The sequence below is a fragment of the Oncorhynchus keta genome, chromosome 1 (assembly GCF_023373465.1).
Source record: "Oncorhynchus keta strain PuntledgeMale-10-30-2019 chromosome 1, Oket_V2, whole genome shotgun sequence".
NCBI classification, from domain to species: Eukaryota; Metazoa; Chordata; class Actinopteri; order Salmoniformes; family Salmonidae; genus Oncorhynchus; species Oncorhynchus keta.
In genome coordinates this window covers 80,756,832-80,780,911 of record NC_068421.1, presented here as the reverse complement: position 1 = coordinate 80,780,911, position 24,080 = coordinate 80,756,832, and the positions used below count along the sequence as shown (strand labels likewise).

Here is a 24,080-nt window from a genome sequence, read left to right as displayed (position 1 = left end):
TTTCTTTCTTTCTTTCTTTCTTTCTTTCTTTCTTTCTTTCTTTCTTTCTTTCTACAGAAAAAACGAATTGCAACATGAAATGTTTTCATTACCATATAGGGATTGGTAAAAACCTGTCTCAGACGACTAAAAAAATAGAAGCAAGAAAGCAAAGAATTCTGGGCATTTGGCTATCCTTCAACTCAGTTTCCTCTCCCACTCGCACTGTTTTCCCTCTCTCTCTTCTCTCTTTCCTTCTTTCCTTCTTTCTCTGAACTTTCCCTCTCTCACTCCCACTCTCCTGTCACATCTGGTGGGGATCTGGATCTGAACTGACCAGGGCCGGCCCTGGGAGTGACTGTGTAGTTACTGTGGCTCCTCTCTATCCTGCTATGGGACTGTCTCTGGCTGGACTGGAAACCAGACTGCTTTGCCTCTGTCTCTGCTAACCTCCCTCTGTCAGAGAAGGTAAAGAATGCATGTATACTGGATATCTTCTGTAATATTTGAGTATGTATTTATGCATGCACGCTTGTTACTTTATACGTTAGGCTCTTGTTAGATAATGCTAAGGTGGAATATGATTGTCAGTTCCATAGTCACTCTTTCATGGCACTTTGAACATGTGGACCAGAGCTTTAAATAGATGCTCTGTATATAATGTAAGATATTAATTTGATCACCCTGTTGCAGGAAAACTGCAATGGTGCAATTTTAAACGTATAGCATATTTGAGGTTTAAAAAGGTTTCTGAAGTTTGTTATATCTACTTTGAAATGTCAGACTTGATTTTCCCTAATGAAAAATGCATCAACCCATACAAAAATGTACATTAATTATAATCCACAAGTTATATGGCTCTCATGTGGACAGAGTCTAATGTTCGTAATGCATTATGGGCTGACTATGAATTGATAATGTGCCACCAATCATATAGCAATATAGTAGTGAATGACTGGACTGTTTATGGACTGAGTGGCAGAGTGCCAACCATTATCTTAGCGAATAATAGTAAGCTGTGCAAGTGCACAGCTGTCCAGATGTGTACAAGCTTTTACAGACTATCACATAAAACATATAAAAAGATTATATAGCTGAGATTTTGATTCAATGTTCAATGTTTTTGAGCGTGTAAACTAATCATTTATGTTGGGGTGAGAATGTGATCAGTCAGTTTATGAGTAGCATAGTGCATGTGGGGTTTAATGTATTCCTGCTATATGCGTTGTGCATTTGTTATTGCCAGAGTGGGTGGTATGTGTGCACATATTTGTGTGGGGGATACAGCACCATACTCAGGGTCACATGTTTTTCTCATCTGATGTGAACATAGACACTTGGCTGGTGTTTAGATACACTGTGATTCCCCTGGTTCACACACACACACACACACACACACACACACACACACACACACACACACACACACACACACACACACACACACACACACACACACACACACACACACACACACACACACACACACACACACACACACACACACACACACACACACACACACACACACACACACACACACACACACACACACAGAGGTGAAGTAGTAGAGTCTCTCCAGTCCCTCAGCTGGATTGGACAGACTGGTGCTATGCGCTCTCTGGTAGATGAATGGTTTTTAAAGGTTAGCCAGGAGAGCAGAGTGCCTGTTTGGAACATGTTCATCAGCACAAGAGAAGGCAACTTAACTACACTGCATAGCAGCACCGCAATGTCTTTATTGTACAAAAAAAACACACACAAAAAACAACAACAGACTTTGTGTATATTTAACTCAACTATATGGAAAATAGTCAACCTGAATTGGACAAGACATTTTAATAAAAGAGAACATGGATGCTGGGTGCTGTAGGTCAACCCATAAAATCAACACAAGGTATGAGAGAACAGATTTGAAAAATAAGCCAAACAGGAACAGAATGTCTAACAATCCTCAGTCCTTGCAGGTGGTCAGGGGTGGCCAGCCCTGCTCAGCACTCCAGGGTTGGTTGTTGGGCCAGTGGAACTAAAATTGAAGATGTTTTTATTGTCACAGATACTACACTTTGTGTCCTCCTTCGCCTAACCACCGCCGGGAGGCCTGCTGTTCTGACAATGTGAGCAACATGAGCTACCTTCTGTAGTACACATCCTTTTATGTTTTATCTCTCCTGTCAAAATATAATTTGGCTATGCAGGACCATTGCTCTATTTGCTCAGTATGAAAAAAGTATGAACATGTATGCACTCACTACTGTAAGTCGCTCTGGATAAAAGCTTCTGCTAAATGACTCAAATGTAAATGTAAGCATTTATTTTCTGTTGAAAACCTCTATAAAGGCAACATAAAAAAAATGTGTCCCTCTTATTAATTGTGATATGTTATCTATGGGCACTGATTACACAATATCTACTTCATTTATCCATGCTTTGATGCAATACACTGTTATTAAACTGTTTTCCAGACCTATCTGACCATCGGTGGTACAGGGCAGCTCAGGTAGGTCAGGTAGCTGAAGAAGTGAGACGACCAGGCACCACCAGCAGACATGGCCAGGACATCTCTGCTGCAGGGCCTGACTGTGTTGCTCCTGGCCTGGGCTCTGGTGCACTGCCAAGCCCCTCTGGAGCCCCAGGAGGAAGAGGAAGAGGACGATCCCATGGAGGAGACAGAGATAGAGACCTTCCTGGTCCCGGCCGTGGTGAAGGTGGAGCCGGTGGTGTGTCCTGGCGAGTGTAGCTGTACAGAGGAGGGAGCAGTGGACTGTGCTGGGGTTGACCTCATGGACTTTCCTAGTGAGCTGTCTGAGAGCACGCGCATTCTCTCGCTGCAGGTGGGTCATACACACCCAACACCCACATTCTCTTCCTACAGGTGGGTAATCACACATCCATTAGACCTGTGGGGAGGGTTTAACATACGGCCTGCCAGCTCGATCCAGTCTGTGAGGGGGTCCAGGTCATTCCAGGTTTTTTCTTTATGTTTACTATTTTTTACATTGTAGAATAATAGTGAATACATCAAATCTATGGAATAACACAGAATCATTTAGTAACCAAAAATGTGTAAATATATTTAAGTAGTCACCCTTTGCCTTGATGACAGCTTTGCACACTCTTGGCAATCTCTCAACCAGCTTCATGATGTAATCACCTGGAATGCATTTCAATTAACAGGTGTGCCTTGTTAAAAGTTATATTGTGGAATTTCTTTCCTTCTTAATGCGTTTGAGCCTATCAGTTGTGTTGTGACGAGGTAGAGGTGGTATACAGAATAGACCCCTATGTGGTAAAATACCAATCCATAGTAAATTAAAATGGGGCCGGAGCAGAAGGCAGACGTTTTACATGCCCCCAACTGATTGTGTTATTTGTTTGTTTATCTGTGTTATTTGTGACTTATTTGTTTTACTAATTTTGTAAATAATGTTGTCACTACCGTCTCTTATGACCGAAAATAACTTCTAGACATCAGGACCGCGATGACTCACCACGAACCTAGCAGAATCCTTTTTCTTATTTCACGACTCTGACGAGCCCGAGTTGGAGGATATACGGCTTCCTCGGGAACAGGCCCCGAGCCCCGTTATCTGCATGAAGAGGAGGCTGAGAAAAAGAGGCCAGAGAGTGTGCTGCCTGCTGAGAAGTTGAAGGCGATCAAATAAACCCCTACTTCCCTCAGTTCTGCTAGCAAATGTGCAATCTTTGGACAATAAAATCATGAGTTACGAGTTACGGTTAAGATTAAACTACCAACGGGACATTAAAAACTGTAACATCTTATGCTTCATGGAGTCGTGGCTGAACGACGACAATATCAACATACAGCTGGCTGGTTATACGCTGTACCGGCAGGATAGAACAGTGGCGTCTGGTAAGACAAGGGGCGGCGGTCTATGTATTCTTGTAAACAACAGCTGGTGCACAATATCTAAGGAAGTCTCGTGCTATTACTCGCCTGAGGTTGAGTTTCTTATGATAAGCTGTAGACACTACCTACCTAGAGTGTTTTCATCTGTATTCTTTGTGGCTATTTTACATACCACAACAGTCAGAGGCAGGCACTAAGATAGCATTGAATGAGCTGTATTCCGCCATAAGCAAACAAGAAAACGCTCAACCAGAGTTGGCACTCATATTAGCCGGGGACTTTAGTGCAGGGAAACTTAAATCAGTTTGAACAAATTTTAAATGTGCTACCAGAGGGAAAATAACTCTGGACCACCTATACTCCACACACAGAGACGCATACAAAGCTCTCCCTCGCCCTCCATTTGGCAGATTTGACCATAATTCCATCCTCCTGATTCCTGCTTACAAGCAAAAATGTACAGGACTAAGATCTAGTCGTACTACACCGGCTCTGAGGCTCGTCGGATGTGGCAGGGTCTGCAACCCGTTACAGGCTACAAAGGGAAACACAAACGAGAACTGCCCAGTGACAACAGCCTAAAAGACGAGCTGAACTACTTCTATGTTCACTTCGAGGCAAATAACACTGAAACATGCATGAGAGCACCAGCTGTACCGGAAGACTGTGTCATCACGCTCTCCATAGCCGATGTGAGTTAGACCTTTAGACAGGTCAACATTCACAAGGCCGCAGGGCCAGACGGATTACCAGGACGTGTACTGCGAGCATGCGCTGACCAACTAGCAAGTGTCTTCACTGACATTTTCAACCTGTCCCTGTCCGAGTCTGTAATACCAACATGTTTTAAGCAGACCACCATAGTGCCTGTGCCCAAGAACACTAAGGTAACCTGCCTAAATGATTACCGACCTGTAGCACTCACATCTGTAGCCATGAAGTGCTTTGAAAGACTGGTCATGGCTCATCAACACCATCATCATCAACACCATCATCCCAGAAACACTAGACCCACTCCATTTTGCATACCACCCCAACAGATCCACAGATGATGCAGTCTCTATTGCAGACTCCTGAACATCTAGTCAAATGGCTACCCAGACTATTTGCATTGCCCCTCCCCCTTCCCCTCTCCACACCACTGCCACTCTCTGTTGTCATCTATGCAGAGTGACTTTAATTAGCTCTACCTGCATGTACATACTACCTCAACTAACCTGTGCCCCTGCACATTGACTCTGTACCGGCACCCATCTACAGTCAGTCCATCATTAATTTAAAACACGAAGGTTAACTTTGAAAGTTTCAAGTGTGATCTCAAAAACCATTCAGCGCTATGATGAAAATGGCTGTCATGACCGCCACAGAAAAGGAAGACCCAGAGTTACATCTGCTGCACCGTATACGTTCATTAACTGCACCTCAGATTGTAGCCCAAATAAATGCTTCACAGAGCTCAAGTAACAGACACATCTCAACATCAACTGTTCAGAAGAGACTGCGGGAATCAGGCCATCATGGTCGAATTGCAGCAAATAAACCACTTCTAAAGGACACCAATAAGAAGAGACTTGCTTGGGCCAGTAAACAAGTGCAATGGATATTAGACCAGTGGAAATCTGTTCTTTTGTCCTTTGGTGAGACACAGAGTAGGTGAACGAATGATCTCCGCATGTGTGGTTCCCACCATGAAGCATGGAGGAGATGTGATGGTGTGGGGGTGCTTTGCTGGTGACACTGTCAGTGATTTATTTCGAATTCAAGGCACACTTAATCAGCATGGCTACCACAGCATTCTGCAGTGATACGCTATCCCATCTGGTTTGCGCTTAGTGGGACTGTCATTTGTTTTTCAACAGGACAATGACCCAAAACAAAACTCCAGGCTGTGTAAGGGCTATTTGATCAAGAAGGAGAGTGATGGAGTGCTGCATCAAATGACCTGGCCTCCACAATCACCCGACCACAACCCAATTGAGATGGTTTGAGATGAGTTGGACCGCAGAGTGAAGGAAAAGCAGCCAACAAGGGCTCAGCATGTGGGAACTCCATCAAGACTGTTGGAAAAGCATTCCTTATGAAGTTGTTTGAGAGAATGCCAAGAGTATGCAAAGCTGTCATAAAGGCAAAGGATGGCTACGTTGAAGAATCTCAAATATAATAATAATAATAATAATATATGCCATTTAGCAGACGCTTTTATCCAAAGCGACTTACAGTCATGTGTGCATACATTCTACGTATGGGTGGTCCCGGGAATCGAACCCACTACCCTGGCGTTACAAGCGCCATGCTCTACCAACTGAGCTACAGAAGGACCTATATAAATAAAAAATATATTTAGATTTGTTTAACTCTTTTTTGCTTACTACATGATTCCATATGTGTTATTTCATAGTTGTGATGTCTTCATTCGTCTACAATGTAGAAAATAGTAAGAATTAAGAAAAACCGTTGAATGAGCAGGTGTGTCTGAAATTTTGACTGAAACTGTATATATACTGTATGTACTGTATATACATTTTCTTTCTTTCTTACTTTTTTTCTACAGAACAAAACTAATTGTAACATGAAATGTTTTCTAAAATACATGTTGGTTTGTTTCATACTTTCTTGGTTAGTACATGATTCCATATGTGTTATTTCATAGTTTGATGTCTTCACTATTATTCTACAGTGTAGAAGATAGTAAAAAATAAAGACAAACCCTTGAATGGGTAGATGTATACAAACTTTTGACTGGTACTGTACTTTAAAATTATTAAAACTAAATTGAAACTGTACAGAAATGATAATGGACTTGTATTCATACACTTTCTTCACTGTGTCCAGCTCGTTAATAATCACCCAAATGAAAGCTAGATAGTCAGGGAGCATCGAAAAATCCAAAAACGATGGATAGAGGACTATTTTTGAAAATTGTGATGGCAAGGAAATACAACACATTTTCAGTGAGGCCCTCCGGACTTTGTTGAAGATTGTGACTCCCGGGGCGAAATGTGTTTGACACCCCTGCATTAGTCACATATCAGTCATTTAGCACGAGTGAATTGGACATTGACAGACACACCCAATGTCTGATAGATCTTACCACAAGTGGGTCACACACACACCTAAAACTTGATAGATATTCCTTCATAGGACTGATGTAAGGTTTTAAAAGCATTAGTGAATGCTCTCCAAGGCGGAAGTCAAATTAGTCTATGTCAATCAATAATGAATGAATGAGGCATTGCTGTTCTGGCAAATAATATTTGTGTCTCCTCTATGCCTCCGCTTTGTCTTAGAACAACCGGATAGAAATATTAACTGTTGAGGACCTGGCACGTCTGCAGCAACTGGAAACACTAAATCTGCAAAACAACCGTCTGACCACGCAAGGTAAGAACTAGACAGAGAGAGAGCAAAGTAAAAACTAGACAGAGTGAGAGCAAGCTAAACACCAGACATGGAGAGAGAGAGAGCAAGGTAATAACTAGACAGAGACGGGAGACAGAGAGCAAGGTAATAACTAGACAGAGATCAAGGTAATAACTAGACAGAGCCGGGAGAGAGAGAACAAGGTAATAACTAGACAGAGAGCAAGGTAATAACTAGACAGAGACGGGAGACAGAGAGCAAGGTAATAACTAGACAGAGAGCAAGGTAATAACTAGACAGAGACGGTAGACCGAGAGCAAGGTAATAACTAGACAGAGAGCAAGGTAATAACTAGACAGAGACGGGAGACAGAGAGCAAGGTAAAACTAGACAGAGATCAAGGTAATAACTAGACAGAGACGGGAGAGAGAGAGCAAGGTAAAAACTAGACAGAGACGGGAGACAGAGAACAAGGTAATAACTAGACAGAGACGGGAGACAGAGAGCAAGGTAATAACTAGACAGAGAGCAAGGTAATAACTAGACAGAGAGCAAGGTAATAACTAGACAGAGATCAAGGTAATAACTAGACAGAGAGCAAGGTAATAACTAGACAGAGACGGGAGACAGAGAGCAAGGTAAAACTAGACAGAGATCAAGGTAATAACTAGTCAGACGGGAGAGAGAGAGCAAGGTAAATACTAGACAGAGACGGGAGAGAGAGGGCAAGGTAAAAACTAGACAGAGACGGGAGAGAGAGAGCAAGGTAAAAACTAGACAGAGACGGGAGACAGAGAGCAAGGTAAATACTAGACAGAGATGGGAGAGAGAGAGCAAGGTAATAACTAGACAGAGATCAAGGTAATAACTCGTCAGACGGGAGAGAGAGAGCAAGGTAATAACTAGACAGAGAGCAAGGTAATAACTAGACAGAGATCAAGGTAATAACTAGTCAGATGGGAGAGAGAGAGCAAGGTAATAACTAGACAGAGAGCAAGGTAATAACTAGACAGAGATCAAGGTAATAACTAGACAGAGAGCAAGGTAATAACTAGACAGAGAGCAAGGTAATAACTAGACAGAGAGCAAGGTAATAACTAGTCAGAGAGCAAGGTAATAACTAGACAGAGAGCAAGGTAATAACTAGACAGAGACGGGAGACAGAGAGCAAGGTAAAACTAGACAGAGATCAAGGTAATAACTAGTCAGACGGGAGAGAGAGAGCAAGGTAAATACTAGACAGAGATGGGAGAGAGAGAGCAAGATAATAACTAGACAGAGAGCAAGGTAATAACTAGTCAGACGGGAGAAAGAGAGCAAGGTAATAACTAGACAGAGAGCAAGGTAATAACTAGACAGAGATCAAGGTAATAACTAGTCAGATGGGAGAGAGAGAGCAAGGTAATAACTAGACAGAGAGCAAGGTAAAAACTAGACAGAGACGGGAGACAGAGAACAAGGTAATAACTAGACAGAGGCGGGAGACAGAGAGCAAGGTAATAACTAGACAGAGAGCAATGTCATAACTAGACAGAGCCGGGAGAGAGAGAGCAAGGTAATAACTAGACAGAGAGCAATGTAATAACTAGACAGAGCCGGGAGAGAGAGAGCAAGATAAATACTAGACAGAGACGGGAGACAGAAAGCAAGGTAATAACTAGACAGAGAGCAAGGTAATAACTAGACAGAGACGGAGACAGAAAGCAAGGTAATAACTAGTCAGACGGGGAGAGAGGGAGCAAGGTAATAACTAGACAGAAAGCAAGGTAATAACTAGACAGAGACGGGAGACAGAAAGCAAGGTAATATCTAGTCAGACGGGAGAGAGGGAGCAAGGTAATAACTAGACAGAGAGCAAGGTAATAACTAGACAGAGATGGGAGAGAGAGAGCAAGGTAATAAGTAGACAGAGAGCAAGGTAATAACTAGACAGAGATCAAGGTAATAACTAGTCAGACGGGAGAGAGAGAGCAAGGTAAATACTAGACAGAGACGGGAGAGAGAGAGCAAGGTAAAAACTAGACAGAGACGGAGACAGAGAACAAGGTAATAACTAGACAGAGACGGAGACAGAAAGCAAGGTAATAACTAGACAGAAAGCAAGGTAATAACTAGACAGAGACGGGAGACAGAAAGCAAGGTAATAACTAGTCAGACGGGAGAGAGGGAGCAAGGTAATAACTAGACAGAGAGCAAGGTAATAACTAGACAGAGATGGGAGAGAGAGAGCAAGGTAATAACTAGACAGAGAGCAAGGTAATAACTAGTCAGACGGGAGAGAGAGAGCAAGGTAAATACTAGACAGAGACGGGAGAGAGAGAGCAAGGTAAAAACTAGACAGAGACGGGAGACAGAGAACAAGGTAATAACTAGGCAGAGACAGGAGACAGAGAGCAAGGTAATAACTAGACAAAGAGCAAGGTAATAACTGGACAGAGACGGAGACAGAAAGCAAGGAAATAACTAGACAGAGAGCAAGGTAATAACTAGACAGAGAGCAAGGTAAATACTAGACAGAGACGGGAGAGAGAGAGCAAGGTAATAACTAGACAGAGACGGGAGACAGAAAGCAAGGTAATAACTAGACAGAGAACACGGTAATAACTAGTCAGACGGGAGAGAGAGAGCAAGGTAATAACTAGACAGAGAGCAAGGTAATAACTGGACAGAGACGGAGACAGAAAGCAAGGAAATAACTAGACAGAGAGCAAGGTAATAACTAGACAGAGACGGGAGACAGAAAGCAAGGTAATAACTAGACAGAGAGCAAGGTAATAACTAGACAGAGAGCAAGGTAAATACTAGACAGAGACGGAGAGAGAGAGCAAGGTAATAACTAGACAGAGACGGGAGACAGAAAGCAAGGTAATAACTAGACAGAGAACACGGTAATAACTAGTCAGACGGAGAGAGAGAGCAAGGTAATAACTAGACAGAGAGCAAGGTAATAACTGGACAGAGACGGAGACAGAAAGCAAGGAAATAACTAGACAGAGAGCAAGGTAATAACTAGACAGAGAGCAATGTAATAACTAGACAGAGCCGGGAGAGAGAGAGCAAGGTAATAACTAGACAGAGAGCAATGTAATAACTAGACAGAGACGGGAGACAGAAAGCAAGGTAATAACTAGACAGAGAGCAAGGTAATAACTAGACAGAGCCGGGAGAGAGAGAGCAAGGTAATAACTAGACAGAGAGCAAGGTAATAACTAGACAGAGACGGAGACAGAAAGCAAGGTAAATACTAGACAGAGACGGAGAGAGAGAGCAAGGTAATAACTAGACAGAGACGGAGACAGAAAGCAAGGTAATAACTAGACAGAGATCAAGATAATAACTAGTCAGACGGGAGAGAGAGAGCAAGGTAATAACTAGACAGAGAGCAAGGTAATAACTAGACAGAGACGGGAGACAGAGAGCAAGGTAAAAACTAGACAGAGACGGGAGACAGAGAACAAGGTAAAAACTAGACAGAGACGGGAGACAGAGAGCAAGGTAAAAACTAGACAGAGAGCAAGGTAATAACTAGACAGAGAGCAAGGTAAAAACTAGACAGAGAGCAAGGTAATAACTAGACAGAGAGCAAGGTAAAAACTAGACAGAGAGCAAGGTAAAAACTAGACAGAGAGCAAGGTAAAAACTAGACAGAGAGCAAGGTAATAACTAGACAGAGAGCAAGGTAAAAACTAGACAGAGAGCAAGGTAAAAACTAGACAGAGACGGGAGACAGAGAACAAGGTAAAAACTAGACAGAGACGGGAGACAGAGAGCAAGGTAAAAACTAGACAGAGAGCAAGGTAATAACTAGACAGAGAGCAAGGTAATAAATAGACAGAGAGCAGGGTAAAACTAGACAGAGATCAAGGTAATAACTAGTCAGACGGGAGAGAGAGAGCAAGGTAAATACTAGACAGAGATGGGAGAGAGAGAGCAAGATAATAACTAGACAGAGAGCAAGGTAATAACTAGTCAGACGGGAGAAAGAGAGCAAGGTAATAACTAGACAGAGAGCAAGGTAATAACTAGACAGAGACGGGAGACAGAGAGCAAGGTAAAAACTAGACAGAGACGGGAGACAGAGAACAAGGTAAAAACTAGACAGGGACGGGAGACAGAGAGCAAGGTAAAACTAGACAGAGATCAAGGTAATAACTAGTCAGACGGGAGAGAGAGAGCAAGGTAAATACTAGACAGAGACGGGAGAGGGAGAGCAAGGTAAAAACTAGACAGAGACGGGAGAGAGAGAGCAAGGTAAAAACTAGACAGAGACGGGAGACAGAGAGCAAGGTAAATACTAGACAGAGATGGGAGAGAGAGAGCAAGGTAATAACTAGACAGATATCAAGGTAATAACTAGTCAGACGGGAGAGAGAGAGCAAGGTAATAACTAGACAGAAAGCAAGGTAAATACTAGACAGAGACGGGAGAGAGAGAGCAAGGTAATAACTAGACAGAGATCAAGGTAATAACTAGTCAGACGGGAGAGAGAGAGCAAGGTAATAACTTGACAGAGAGCAAGGTAATAACTAGACAGAGATGGGAGAGAGAGAGCAAGGTAATAACTAGACAGAGAGCAAGGTAATAACTAGACAGAGATCAAGGTAATAACTAGTCAGACGGGAGAGAGAGAGCAAGGTAAATACTAGACAGAGACGGGAGAGAGGGAGCAAGGTAAAAACTAGACAGAGACGGGAGACAGAGAACAAGGTAATAACTAGGCAGAGACGGGAGACAGAGAGCAAGGTAATAACTAGACAGAGAGCAAGGTAATAACTGGACAGAGACGGAGACAGAAAGCAAGGTAATAACTAGACAGAGAGCAAGGTAATAACTAGACAGAGAGCAATGTAATAACTAGACAGAGCCGGGAGAGAGAGAGCAAGGTAATAACGAGACAGAGAGCAAGGTAATAACTAGACAGAGACAGGAGACAGAAAGCAAGGTAATAACTAGACAGAGAGCAATGTAATAACTAGACAGAGCCGGGAGAGAGAGAGCAAGGTAATAACTAGACAGAGAGCAAGGTAATAACTAGACAGAGACGGGAGACAGAAAGCAAGGTAAATACTAGACAGAGACGGGAGAGAGAGAGCAAGGTAATAACTAGACAGAGACGGGAGACAGAAAGCAGGGTAATAACTAGACAGAGATCAAGGTAATAACTAGTCAGACGGGAGAGAGAGAGCAAGGTAATAATTAGACAGAGAGCAAGGTAATAACTAGACAGAGACGGGAGACAGAGAGCAAGGTAAAAAGTAGACAGAGACGGGAGACAGAGAACAAGGTAAAAACTAGACAGAGACGGGAGAAAGAGAGCAAGGTAATAACAAGTCAGAGAGCAAGGTAATAACTAGACAGAGATCAAGGTAATAACTAGTCAGACGGGAGAGAGAGAGCAAGGTAAATACTAGACAGAGACGGGAGAGAGAGAGCAAGGTAAAAACTAGACAGAGACGGGAGACAGAGAGCAAGGTAAATACTAGACAGAGATGGGAGAGAGAGAGCAAGATAATAACTAGACAGAGATCAAGGTAATAACTCGTCAGACGGGAGAGAGAGAGCAAGGTAATAACTAGACAGAGAGCAAGGTAATAACTAGTCAGACGGGAGAGAGAGAGCAAGGTAATAACTAGACAGAGAGCAAGGTAATAACTAGACAGAGACAGGAGACAGAGAGCAAGGTAAAAACTAGACAGAGAGCAAGGTAATAACTAGACAGAGAGCAAGGTAATAACTAGACAGAGAGCAAGGTAATAACTAGACAGAGACGGGAGACAAAGAGCAAGCTAAAACTAGACAGAGACGGGAGACAGAGAACAAGGTAAAAACTAGACAGAGACGGGAGACAGAGAGCAAGGTAATAACTAGACAGAGAGCAAGGTAATAACTAGACAGAGAGCAAGGTAATAACTAGACAGAGAGCAAGGTAATAACTAGACAGAGACGGGAGACAAAGAGCAAGCTAAAACTAGACAGAGATCAAGGTAATAACTAGTCAGACGGGAGAGAGAGAGCAAGGTAAATACTAGACAGAGACGGGAGAGAGAGAGCAAGGTAAAAACTAGACAGAGATGGGAGAGAGAGGGCAAGGTAAAAACTAGAGAGAGCCGGGAGAGAGAGAGAGCAAGATAAATACTAGACAGAGATGGGAGAGAGAGAGCAAGGTAATAACTAGACAGAGATCAAAGTAGTAAATCGTCAGACGGGAGAGAGAGAGCAAGGTAATAACTAGACAGAGATCAAGGTAATAACTAGTCAGACGGGAGAGAGAGAGCAAGGTAATAACTAGACAGAGAGCAAGGTAATAACTAGACAGAGACGGGAGACAGAAAGCAAGGTAATAACTAGACAGAGACGGGAGACAGAGAGCAAGGTAATAACTAGACAGAGAGCAATGTAATAACTAGACAGAGCCGGGAAAGAGAGAGCAAGGTAATAACTAGACAGAGATCAAGGTAATAACTAGACAGAGACGGGAGACAGAAAGCAAGGTAATAACTAGACAGAGAGTAAGGTAATAACTAGACAGAGCCGGGAGAGAGAGAGCAAGGTAATAACTAGACAGAGACGGGAGACAGAAAGCAAGGTAATAACTAGACAGATAGCAAGGTAATAACTAGACAGAGACGGGAGACAGAAAGCAAGGTAATAACTAGACAGAGAGCAAGGTAATAACTAGACAGAGCCGGGAGAGAGAGAGCAAGGTAATAACTAGACAGAGACGGGAGACAGAAAGCAAGGTAATAACTAGACAGAGCCGGGAGAGAGAGAGCAAGGTAAATACTAGACAGAGACGGGAGAGAGAGAGCAAGGTAATAACTAGACAGAGAGCAATGTCATAACTAGACAGAGCCGGGAGAGAGAGAGCAAGGTAATAACTAGACAGAGACGGGAGACCGAAAGCAAGGTAATAACTAGACAGAGAGCAAGGTAATAACTAGACAGAGCAGGGAGAGAGAGAGCAAGATAAATACTAGACAGAGACGGGAGAGAGAGAGCAAGGTAAAAACTAGAGAGAGACGGGAGAGAGAGAGCAAGATAACAATTAGACAGAGACGGGAGAGAGAGGGCAAGGTAAAAACTAGAGAGAGCCGGGAGAGAGAGAGCAAGGTAAAAACTAGACAGAGACGGGAGAGAGAGAGAGCAAGATAAATACTAGACAGAGACGGGAGAGAGAGAACAACGTAAAAACTCCACGGAGACGGGAGAAAGAGAGCAAGGTAAAAACTAGACAGAGACGGGAGAGAGAGAACAAGGTAATAACTAGACAGAGAGCAAGGTAAAAATTAGACAGAGAGCAAGGTAAAAAGTAGACAGAGCCGGGAGAGAGAGAGCAAGGTAAAAACTAGACAGAGAGCAAGGTAATAACTAGACAGAGAGCAAGGTAAAAAGTAGACAGAGACGGGAGACAGAGAACAAGGTAAAAACTAGAGAGAGCCGGGAGAGAGAGAGCAAGATAAATACTAGACAGAGACGGGAGAGAGAGAGCAAGGTAAAAACTAGACAGAGAGCAAGGTAAAAACTAGACAGAGCCGGGAGAGAGAGAGCAAGGTAAAAACTAGAGAGAGCCGGGAGAGAGAGAGAGCAAGATAAATACTAGACAGAGACGGGAGAGAGAGAGCAAGGTAAAAACTAGACAGAGAGCAAGGTAAAAACTAGACAGAGCCGGGAGAGAGAGAGCAAGGTAAAAACTAGACAGAGAGCAAGGTAATAACTAGACAGAGAGCAAGGTAAAAAGTAGACAGAGACGGGAGACAGAGAACAAGGTAAAAACTAGACAGAGACGGGAGACAGAGAGCAAGGTAATAACTAGACAGAGAGCAAGGTAATAACTAGACAGAGAGCAAGGTAATAACTAGACAGAGAGCAAGGTAATAACTAGACAGAGACGGGAGGCAGAGAGCAAGGTAAAACTAGACAGAGATCAAGGTAATAACTAGTCAGACGGGAGAGAGAGAGCAAGGTAAATACTAGACAGAGACGGGAGAGAGAGAGCAAGGTAAAAACTAGAGAGAGACGGGAGAGAGAGAGCAAGATAACAATTAGACAGAGACGGGAGAGAGAGAGCAAGGTAAAAACTAGAGAGAGCCGGGAGAGAGAGAGCAAGGTAAAAACTAGACAGAGACGGGAGAGAGAGAGAGCAAGATAAATACCAGACAGAGACGGAGAGAGAGAACAACGTAAAAACTCCACGGAGACGGGAGAAAGAGAGCAAGGTAAATACTAGACAGAGACGGGAGAGAGAGAACAAGGTAATAACTAGACAGAGAGCAAGGTAATAACTAGACAGAGAGCAAGGTAATAACTAGACAGAGAGCAAGGTAATAACTAGACAGAGACGGGAGACAGAGAGCAAGGTAAAAGTAGACAGAGATCAAGGTAATAACTAGTCAGACGGGAGAGAGAGAGCAAGGTAAATACTAGACAGAGACGGGAGAGAGGGAGCAATGTATAAACTAGACAGAGAGCAAGGTAATAACTGGACAGAGACGGAGACAGAAAGCCAGGTAATAACTAGACAGAGAGCAAGGTAATAACTAGACAGAGAGCAATGTAATAACTAGACAGAGCCGGGAGAGAGAGAGCAAGGTAATAACTAGACAGAGAGCAAGGTAATAACTAGACAGAGACGGGAGACAGAAAGCAAGGTAATAACTAGACAGAGAGCAAGGTAATAACTAGACAGAGCCGGGAGAGAGAGAGCAAGGTAATAACTAGACAGAGAGCAAGGTAATAACTAGACAGAGACGGAGACAGAAAGCAACGTAAATACTAGACAGAGACAGAGAGAGAGAGCAAGGTAATAACTAGACAGAGAGCAAGGTAAAAATTAGACAGAGACGGGAGAGAGAGAGCAAGGTAAAAACTAGACAGAGACGGGAGAGAGAGAACAACGTAAAAACTCCACGGAGACGGGAGAAAGAGAGCAAGGTAAATACTAGACAGAGACGGGAGAGAGAGAACAAGGTAATAACTAGACAGAGAGCAAGGTAAAAATTAGACAGAGATGGGAGAGAGAGAACAAGGTAATAACTAGACAGAGAGCAAAATAAAAACTAGACAGAGATGGGAGAGAGAGAGCAACGTAAAAACTCCACGGAGACGGGAGAGAGAGAGAGCAAGGTAAAAACTAGAGAGAGATCAAGGTAATAACTAGTCAGACGGGAGAGAGAGCAAGGTAAATACTAGACAGAGACGGGAGAGAGAGAGCAAGGTAAAAACTAGACAGAGACGGGAGACAGAGAACAAGGTAATAACTAGACAGAGACGGGAGACAGAGAGCAAGGTAATAACTAGACAGAGAGCAATGTCATAACTAGACATAGCCGGGAGAGAGAGAGCAAGGAAATAACTAGACAGAGACGGGAGACCGAAAGCAAGGTAATAACTAGACAGAGAGCAAGGTAAAAATTACACAGAGATGGGAGAGAGAGAACAAGGTAATAACCAGACAGAGAGCAAGGTATAAATTAGACAGAGACGGGAGAGAGAGAGCAAGGTAAAAACTAGAGAGAGCCGGGAGAGAGAGAGAGAGCAAGATAAATACTAGACAGAGACGGGAGAGAGAGAGCAAGGTAAAAACTAGACAGAGACGGGAGAGAGAGCGCAAGGTAATAACTAGAGAGAGCCGGGAGAGAGAGAGAGCAAGGTAAAAACTAGAGAGAGCCGGGAGAGAGAGAGAGCAAGGTAAATACTAGACAGAGACGGGAGAGAGAGAACAAGGTAATAACTAGACAGATAGCAAGGTAAAAATTAGACAGAGACGGGAGAGAGAGAGCAAGGTAAAAACTAGAGAGAGCCGGGAGAGAGAGAGAGCAAGATAAAAACTAGACAGAGCCGGGAGAGAGAGAGCAAGGTAAAAACTAGACAGAGAGCAAGGTAATAACTAGACAGAGAGCAAGGTAAAAAGTAGACAGAGACGGAGACAGAGAACAAGGTAAAAACTAGAGAGAGCCGGGAGAGAGAGAGCAAGATAAATACTAGACAGAGACGGGAGAGAGAGAGCAAGGTAAAAACTAGACAGAGAGCAAGGTAAAAATTAGACAGAGACGGGAGAGAGAGAGCAAGGTAAAAACTAGAGAGAGCCGGGAGAGAGAGAGAGCAAGATAAATACTAGACAGAGACGGGAGAGAGAGAGCAAGGTAAAAACTAGACAGAGAGCAAGGTAAAAACTAGACAGAGCCGGGAGAGAGAGAGCAAGGTAAAAACTAGACAGAGAGCAAGGTAATAACTAGACAGAGAGCAAGGTAAACAGTAGACAGAGACGGGAGACAGAGAACAAGGTAAAAACTAGACAGAGACGGGAGACAGAGAGCAAGGTAATAACTAGACAGAGAGCAAGGTAATAACTAGACAGAGAGCAAGGTAATAACTAGACAGAGAGCAAGGTAATAACTAGTCAGACGGGAGAGAGAGAGCAAGGTAAATACTAGACAGAGACGGGAGAGAGAGAGCAAGGTAAAAACTAGAGAGAGACGGGAGAGAGAGAGCAAGATAACAATTAGACAGAGACGGGAGAGAGAGAGCAAGGTAAAAACTAGAGAGAGCCGGGAGAGAGAGAGCAAGGTAAAAACTAGACAGAGACGGGAGAGAGAGAGAGCAAGATAAATACCAGACAGAGACGGGAGAGAGAGAACAACGTAAAAACTCCACGGAGACGGGAGAAAGAGAGCAAGGTAAATACTAGACAGAGACGGGAGAGAGAGAACAAGGTAATAACTAGACAGAGAGCAAGGTAATAACTAGACAGAGAGCAAGGTAATAACTAGACAGAGAGCAAGGTAATAACTAGACAGAGACGGGAGACAGAGAGCAAGGTAAAAGTAGACAGAGATCAAGGTAATAACTAGTCAGACGGGAGAGAGAGAGCAAGGTAAATACTAGACAGAGACGGGAGAGAGGGAGCAATGTATAAACTAGACAGAGAGCAAGGTAATAACTGGACAGAGACGGGAGACAGAAAGCAAGGTAATAACTAGACAGAGAGCAAGGTAATAACTAGACAGAGAGCAATGTAATAACTAGACAGAGCCGGGAGAGAGAGAGCAAGGTAATAACTAGACAGAGAGCAAGGTAATAACTAGACAGAGACGGGAGACAGAAAGCAAGGTAATAACTAGACAGATAGCAAGGTAATAACTAGACAGAGACGGGAGACAGAAAGCAAGGTAATAACTAGACAGAGAGCAAGGTAATAACTAGACAGAGACGGGAGACAGAAAGCAACGTAAATACTAGACAGAGACAGGAGAGAGAGAGCAAGGTAATAACTAGACAGAGACGGAGACAGAAAGCAAGGTAATAACTAGACAGAGATCAAGGTAATAACTAGTCAGACGGGAGAGAGAGAGCAAGGTAATAACTAGACAGAGAGCAAGGTAATAACTAGACAGAGACGGGAGACAGAGAGCAAGGTAAAAACTAGACAGAGACGGGAGACAGAGAACAAGGTAAACACTAGACAGAGACGGGAGACAGAGAGCAAGGTAATAACTAGACAGAGAGCAAGGTAATAACTAGACAGAGAGCAAGGTAAAAGTAGACAGAGATCAAGGTAATAACTAGTCAGACGGGAGAGAGAGAGCAAGGTAAATACTAGACAGAGACGGAGAGAGAGAGCGCAAGGTAAAAACTAGACAGAGACGGGAGACAGAGAGCAAGGTAAATACTAGACAGAGATGGGAGAGAGAGAGCAAGATAATAACTAGACAGAGATCAAGGTAATAACTCGTCAGACGGGAGAGAGAGAGCAAGGTAATAACTAGACAGAGAGCAAGGTAATAACTAGTCAGACGGGAGAGAGAGAGCAAGGTAATAACTAGACAGAGAGCAAGGTAATAACTAGACAGAGACGGGAGACAGAGAGCAAGGTAAAAACTAGACAGAGACGGGAGACAGAGAACAAGGTAAAAACTAGACAGAGACGGGAGACAGAGAGCAAGGTAATAACTAGACAGAGAGCAAGGTAATAACTAGACAGAGAGCAAGGTAATAACTAGACAGAGAGCAAGGTAATAACTAGACAGAGAGCAACGTAATAACTAGTCAGACGGGAGAGAGAGAGCAAGGTAAAACTAGACAGAGATCAAGGTAATAACTAGTCAGACGGGGAGAGAGAGAGCAAGGTAAATACTAGACAGAGACGGGAGAGAGAGAGCAAGGTAAAAACTAGACAGAGACGGGAGAAAGAGTGCAAGGTAAAAACTAGACAGAGACAGGAGACAGAGAGCAAGGTAAATACTAGACAGAGATGGGAGAGAGAGAGCAAGGTAATAACTAGACAGAGATCAAGGTAATAACTCGTCAGACGGGAGAGAGAGAGCAAGGTAATAACTAGACAGAGAGCAAGGTAATAACTAGACAGAGACGGGAGACAGAGAGCAAGGTAAAAACTAGACAGAGACGGGAGACAGAGAACAAGGTAAAAACTAGACAGAGACGGGAGACAGAGAGCAAGGTAATAACTAGACAGAGAGCAAGGTAATAACTAGACAGAGAGCAAGGTAAAACTAGACAGAGATCAAAGTAATAACTAGTCAGACGGGAGAGAGAGAGCAAGGTAAATACTAGACAGAGACGGGAGACAGAGAGCAAGGTAAATACTAGACAGAGATGGGAGAGAGAGAGCAAGGTAAAAACTAGACAGAGACAGGAGACAGAGAGCAAGGTAAATACTAGACAGAGATGGGAGAGAGAGAGCAAGGTAATAACTAGACAGAGATCAAGGTAATAACTCGTCAGACGGGAGAGAGAGAGCAAGGTAATAACTAGACAGAGAGCAAGGTAATAACTAGACAGAGACGGGAGACAGAGAGCAAGGTAAAAACTAGACAGAGACGGGAGACAGAGAACAAGGTAAAAACTAGACAGAGACGGGAGACAGAGAGCAAGGTAATAACTAGACAGAGAGCAAGGTAATAACTAGACAGAGAGCAAGGTAAAACTAGACAGAGATCAAGGTAATAACTAGTCAGACGGGAGAGAGAGAGCAAGGTAAATACTAGACAGAGACGGGAGAGAGAGAGCAAGGTAAAAACTAGACAGAGACGGGAGACATAGAGCAAGGTAAATACTAGACAGAGATGGGAGAGAGAGAGCAAGATAATAACTAGACAGAGATCAAGGTAATAACTCGTCAGACGGGAGAGAGAGAGCAAGGTAATAACTAGACAGAGAGCAAGGTAATAACTAGACAGAGACGGAGACAGAGAGCAAGGTAAAAACTAGACAGAGACGGGAGACAGAGAACAAGGTAAAAACTAGACAGAGACGGGAGACAGAGAGCAAGGTAATAACTAGACAGAGAGCAAGGTAATAACTAGACAGAGAGCAAGGTAATAACTAGACAGAGAGCAAGGTAATAACTAGACAGAGACGGGAGACAGAGAGCAAGGTAAAACTAGACAGAGATCAAGGTAATAACTAGTCAGACGGGAGAGAGAGAGCAAGGTAAATACTAGACAGAGACGGGAGAGAGAGAGCAAGGTAAAAACTAGACAGAGACGGGAGAGAGAGTGCAAGGTAAAAACTAGACAGAGACAGGAGACAGAGAGCAAGGTAAATACTAGACAGAGATGGGAGAGAGAGAGCAAGGTAATAACTAGACAGAGATCAAGGTAATAACTCGTCAGACGGGAGAGAGAGAGCAAGGTAATAACTAGACAGAGAGCAAGGTAATAACTAGTCAGACGGGAGAGAGAGAGCAAGGTAATAACTAGACAGAGAGCAAGGTAATAACTAGACAGAGACGGGAGACAGAGAGCAAGGTAAAAACTAGACAGAGACAGTAGACAGAGAACAAGGTAAAAACTAGACAGAGACGGGAGACAGAGAGCAAGGTAATAACTAGACAGAGAGCAAGGTAATAACTAGACAGAGAGCAAGGTAATAACTAGACAGAGAGCAAGGTAATAACTAGACAGAGAGCAAGGTAATAACTAGACAGAGACGGGAGACAGAGAGCAGGGTAAAACTAGACAGAGATCAAGGTAATAACTAGTCAGACGGGAGAGAGAGAGCAAGGTAAATACTAGACAGATATCAAGGTAATAACTATTTAGACGGGAGAGAGAGAGCAAGGTAAATACTAGACAGAGACGGGAGAGAGAGAGCAAGGTAAAAACTAGACAGAGACGGGAGAGAGAGTGCAAGGTAAAAACTAGACAGAGACGGAGACAGAGAGCAAGGTAAATACTAGACAGAGATGGGAGAGAGAGAGCAAGGTAATAACTAGACAGAGATCAAGGTAATAACTCGTCAGACGGGGAGAGAGAGCAAGGTAATAACTAGACAGAGAGCAAGGTAAATACTAGACAGAGACAGGAGAGAGAGAGCAAGGTAAAAACTAGACAGAGATGGGAGAGAGAGAGCAAGATAATAACTAGACAGAGAGCAAGGTAAAACCTAGACAGAGACGGGAGACAGAGAACAAGGTAAAAACTAGACAGAGACGGGAGACAGAGAGCAAGGTAATAACTAGACAGAGAGCAAGGTAATAACTAGACAGAGAGCAAGGTAATAACTAGACAGAGAGCAAGGTAATAACTAGACAGAGACGGGAGACAGAGAGCAAGGTAAAACTAGACAGAGATCTAGGTAATAACTAGTCAGACGGGGAGAGAGAGAGCAAGGTAAATACTAGACAGAGACGGGATAGAGAGAGCAAGGTAAAAACTAGTCAGAGACGGGAGAGAGAGAGCAAGGTAAAAACTAGACAGAGAGCAAGGTAATAACTAGACAGAGATGGGAGAGAGAGAGCAAGGTAATAACTAGACAGAGATCAAGGTAATAACTCGTCAGACGGGAGAGAGAGAGCAAGGTAATAACTAGACAGAGAGCAAGGTAATAACTAGACAGAGATCAAGGTAATAACTAGTCAGACGGGAGAGAGAGAGCAAGGTAATAACTAGACAGAGAGCAAGGTAATAACTAGACAGAGATGGGAGAGAGAGAGCAAGGTAATAACTAGACAGAGAGCAAGGTAATAACTAGACAGAGATGGGAGAGAGAGAGCAAGGTAATAACTAGACAGAGAGCAAGGTAATAACTAGACAGAGATCAAGGTAATAACTAGTCAGACGGGAGAGAGAGAGCAAGGTAAATACTAGACAGAGACGGGAGAGAGGGAGCAAGGTAAAAACTAGACAGAGACGGGAGACAGAGAACAAGGTAATAACTAGGCAGAGACGGGAGACAGAGAGCAAGGTAATAACTGGACAGAGACGGAGACAGAAAGCAAGGTAATAACTAGACAGAGAGCAAGGTAATAACCAGACAGAGAGCAATGTAATAACTAGACAGAGCCGGGAGAGAGAGAGCAAGGTAATAACTAGACAGAGAGCAAGGTAATAACTAGACAGAGACGGGAGACAGAAAGCAAGGTAATAACTAGACAGAGAGCAAGGTAATAACTAGACAGAGCCGGGAGAGAGAGAGCAAGGTAATAACTAGACAGAGAGCAAGGTAATAACTAGACAGAGACGGGAGACAGAAAGCAAGGTAAATACTAGACAGAGACGGGAGAGAGAGAGCAAGGTAATAACTAGACAGAGAATGGGAGACAGAAAGCAAGGTAATAACTAGACAGAGATCAAGGTAATAACTAGTCAGACGGGAGAGAGAGAGCAAGGTAATAACTAGACAGAGAGCAAGGTAATAACTAGACAGAGACGGGAGACAGAGAGCAAGGTAAAAACTAGACAGAGACGGGAGACAGAGAACAAGGTAAAAACTAGACAGAGACGGGAGACAGAGAGCAAGGTAATAACTAGACAGAGAGCAAGGTAATAACTAGACAGAGAGCAAGGTAAAACTAGACAGAGATCAAGGTAATAACTAGTCAGACGGGAGAGAGAGAGCAAGGTAAATACTAGACGGAGACGGGAGAGAGAGAGCAAGGTAAAAACTAGACAGAGACGGGAGACAGAGAGCAAGGTAAATACTAGACAGAGACGGGAGACAGAGAGCAAGGTAATAACTAGACAGAGAGCAAGGTAATAACTAGACAGAGACGGGAGACAGAGAGCAAGGTAAAAACTAGACAGAGACGGGAGAGAGAGAGAGCAAGGTAATAACTAGACAGAGAGCAAGGTAATAACTAGACAGAGACGGGAGACAGAGAGCAAGGTAATAACTAGACAGAGAGCAAGGTAATAACTAGACAGAGACGGGAGACAGAAAGCAAGGTAAATACTAGACAGAGACGGGAGAGAGAGAGCAAGGTAATAACTAGACAGAGAATGGGAGACAGAAAGCAAGGTAATAACTAGACAGAGATCAAGGTAATAACTAGTCAGACGGGAGAGAGAGAGCAAGGTAATAACTAGACAGAGAGCAAGGTAAAAACTAGACAGAGACGGGAGAGAGAGAGCAAGGTAAAAACTAGACAGAGACGGGAGACAGAGAGCAAGGTAAAAACTAGACAGAGACGGGAGACAGAGAGCAAGGTAAATACTAGACAGAGATGGGAGAGAGAGAGCAAGGTAAATACTAGACAGAGACGGGAGAGAGAGAGCAAGGTAAAAACTAGACAGAGACGGGAGAGAGAGAGCAAGGTAAAAACTAGACAGAGACGGGAGACAGAGAGCAAGGTAAATACTAGACAGAGATGGGAGAGAGAGAGCAAGGTAATAACTAGACAGAGATCAAGGTAATAACTCGTCAGACGGGAGAGAGAGAGCAAGGTAATAACTAGACAGAGAGCAAGGTAAATACTAGACAGAGACAGGAGAGAGAGAGCAAGGTAAAAACTAGACAGAGATGGGAGAGAGAGAGCAAGATAATAACTAGACAGAGAGCAAGGTAATAACTAGACAGAGACGGGAGACAGAGAGCAAGGTAAAACCTAGACAGAGACGGGAGACAGAGAACA

General features: G+C 43.4%; 1 protein-coding gene and 2 long non-coding RNA genes across 5 annotated transcripts in view; all 3 read left to right on the top strand.

Moving 5' to 3' along the window:
* Positions 1-205: 205 nt before the first annotated feature.
* The window catches only part of podn (podocan), an 82,951-nt gene continuing 59,076 nt past the window's right edge, over positions 206-24,080 (top strand). Inside the window, exons 1-4 of the mRNA XM_052461814.1 lie at positions 206-447; positions 2,036-2,096; positions 2,445-2,813; positions 7,138-7,231. Coding sequence (XP_052317774.1) covers positions 2,529-2,813; positions 7,138-7,231 — 379 coding nt within the window. The 5' untranslated portion in view covers positions 206-447; positions 2,036-2,096; positions 2,445-2,528. The remainder of the gene's footprint in view (positions 448-2,035; positions 2,097-2,444; positions 2,814-7,137; positions 7,232-24,080) is intronic.
* The window catches only part of LOC127907304 (uncharacterized), a 32,168-nt gene continuing 17,109 nt past the window's right edge, over positions 9,022-24,080 (top strand). Inside the window, exons 1-5 of one of the 3 annotated variants that reach the window (XR_008064101.1) lie at positions 9,022-9,221; positions 11,882-12,270; positions 13,797-14,430; positions 16,142-16,992; positions 17,279-18,319. This is a non-coding gene — a long non-coding RNA (uncharacterized LOC127907304). Of the gene's footprint in view, positions 9,222-9,338; positions 9,573-11,545; positions 12,271-13,796; positions 14,431-16,141; positions 16,993-17,278; positions 18,320-24,080 lie in introns of those variants that run through there. The other 2 variants (XR_008064102.1, XR_008064100.1) reach the window with 2 other exon arrangements.
* Positions 18,499-21,606, top strand: LOC127907305 (uncharacterized). The gene is made up of 3 exons (XR_008064103.1): positions 18,499-18,660; positions 20,463-20,883; positions 21,512-21,606. It is a non-coding gene; the product is annotated as an uncharacterized LOC127907305 (long non-coding RNA).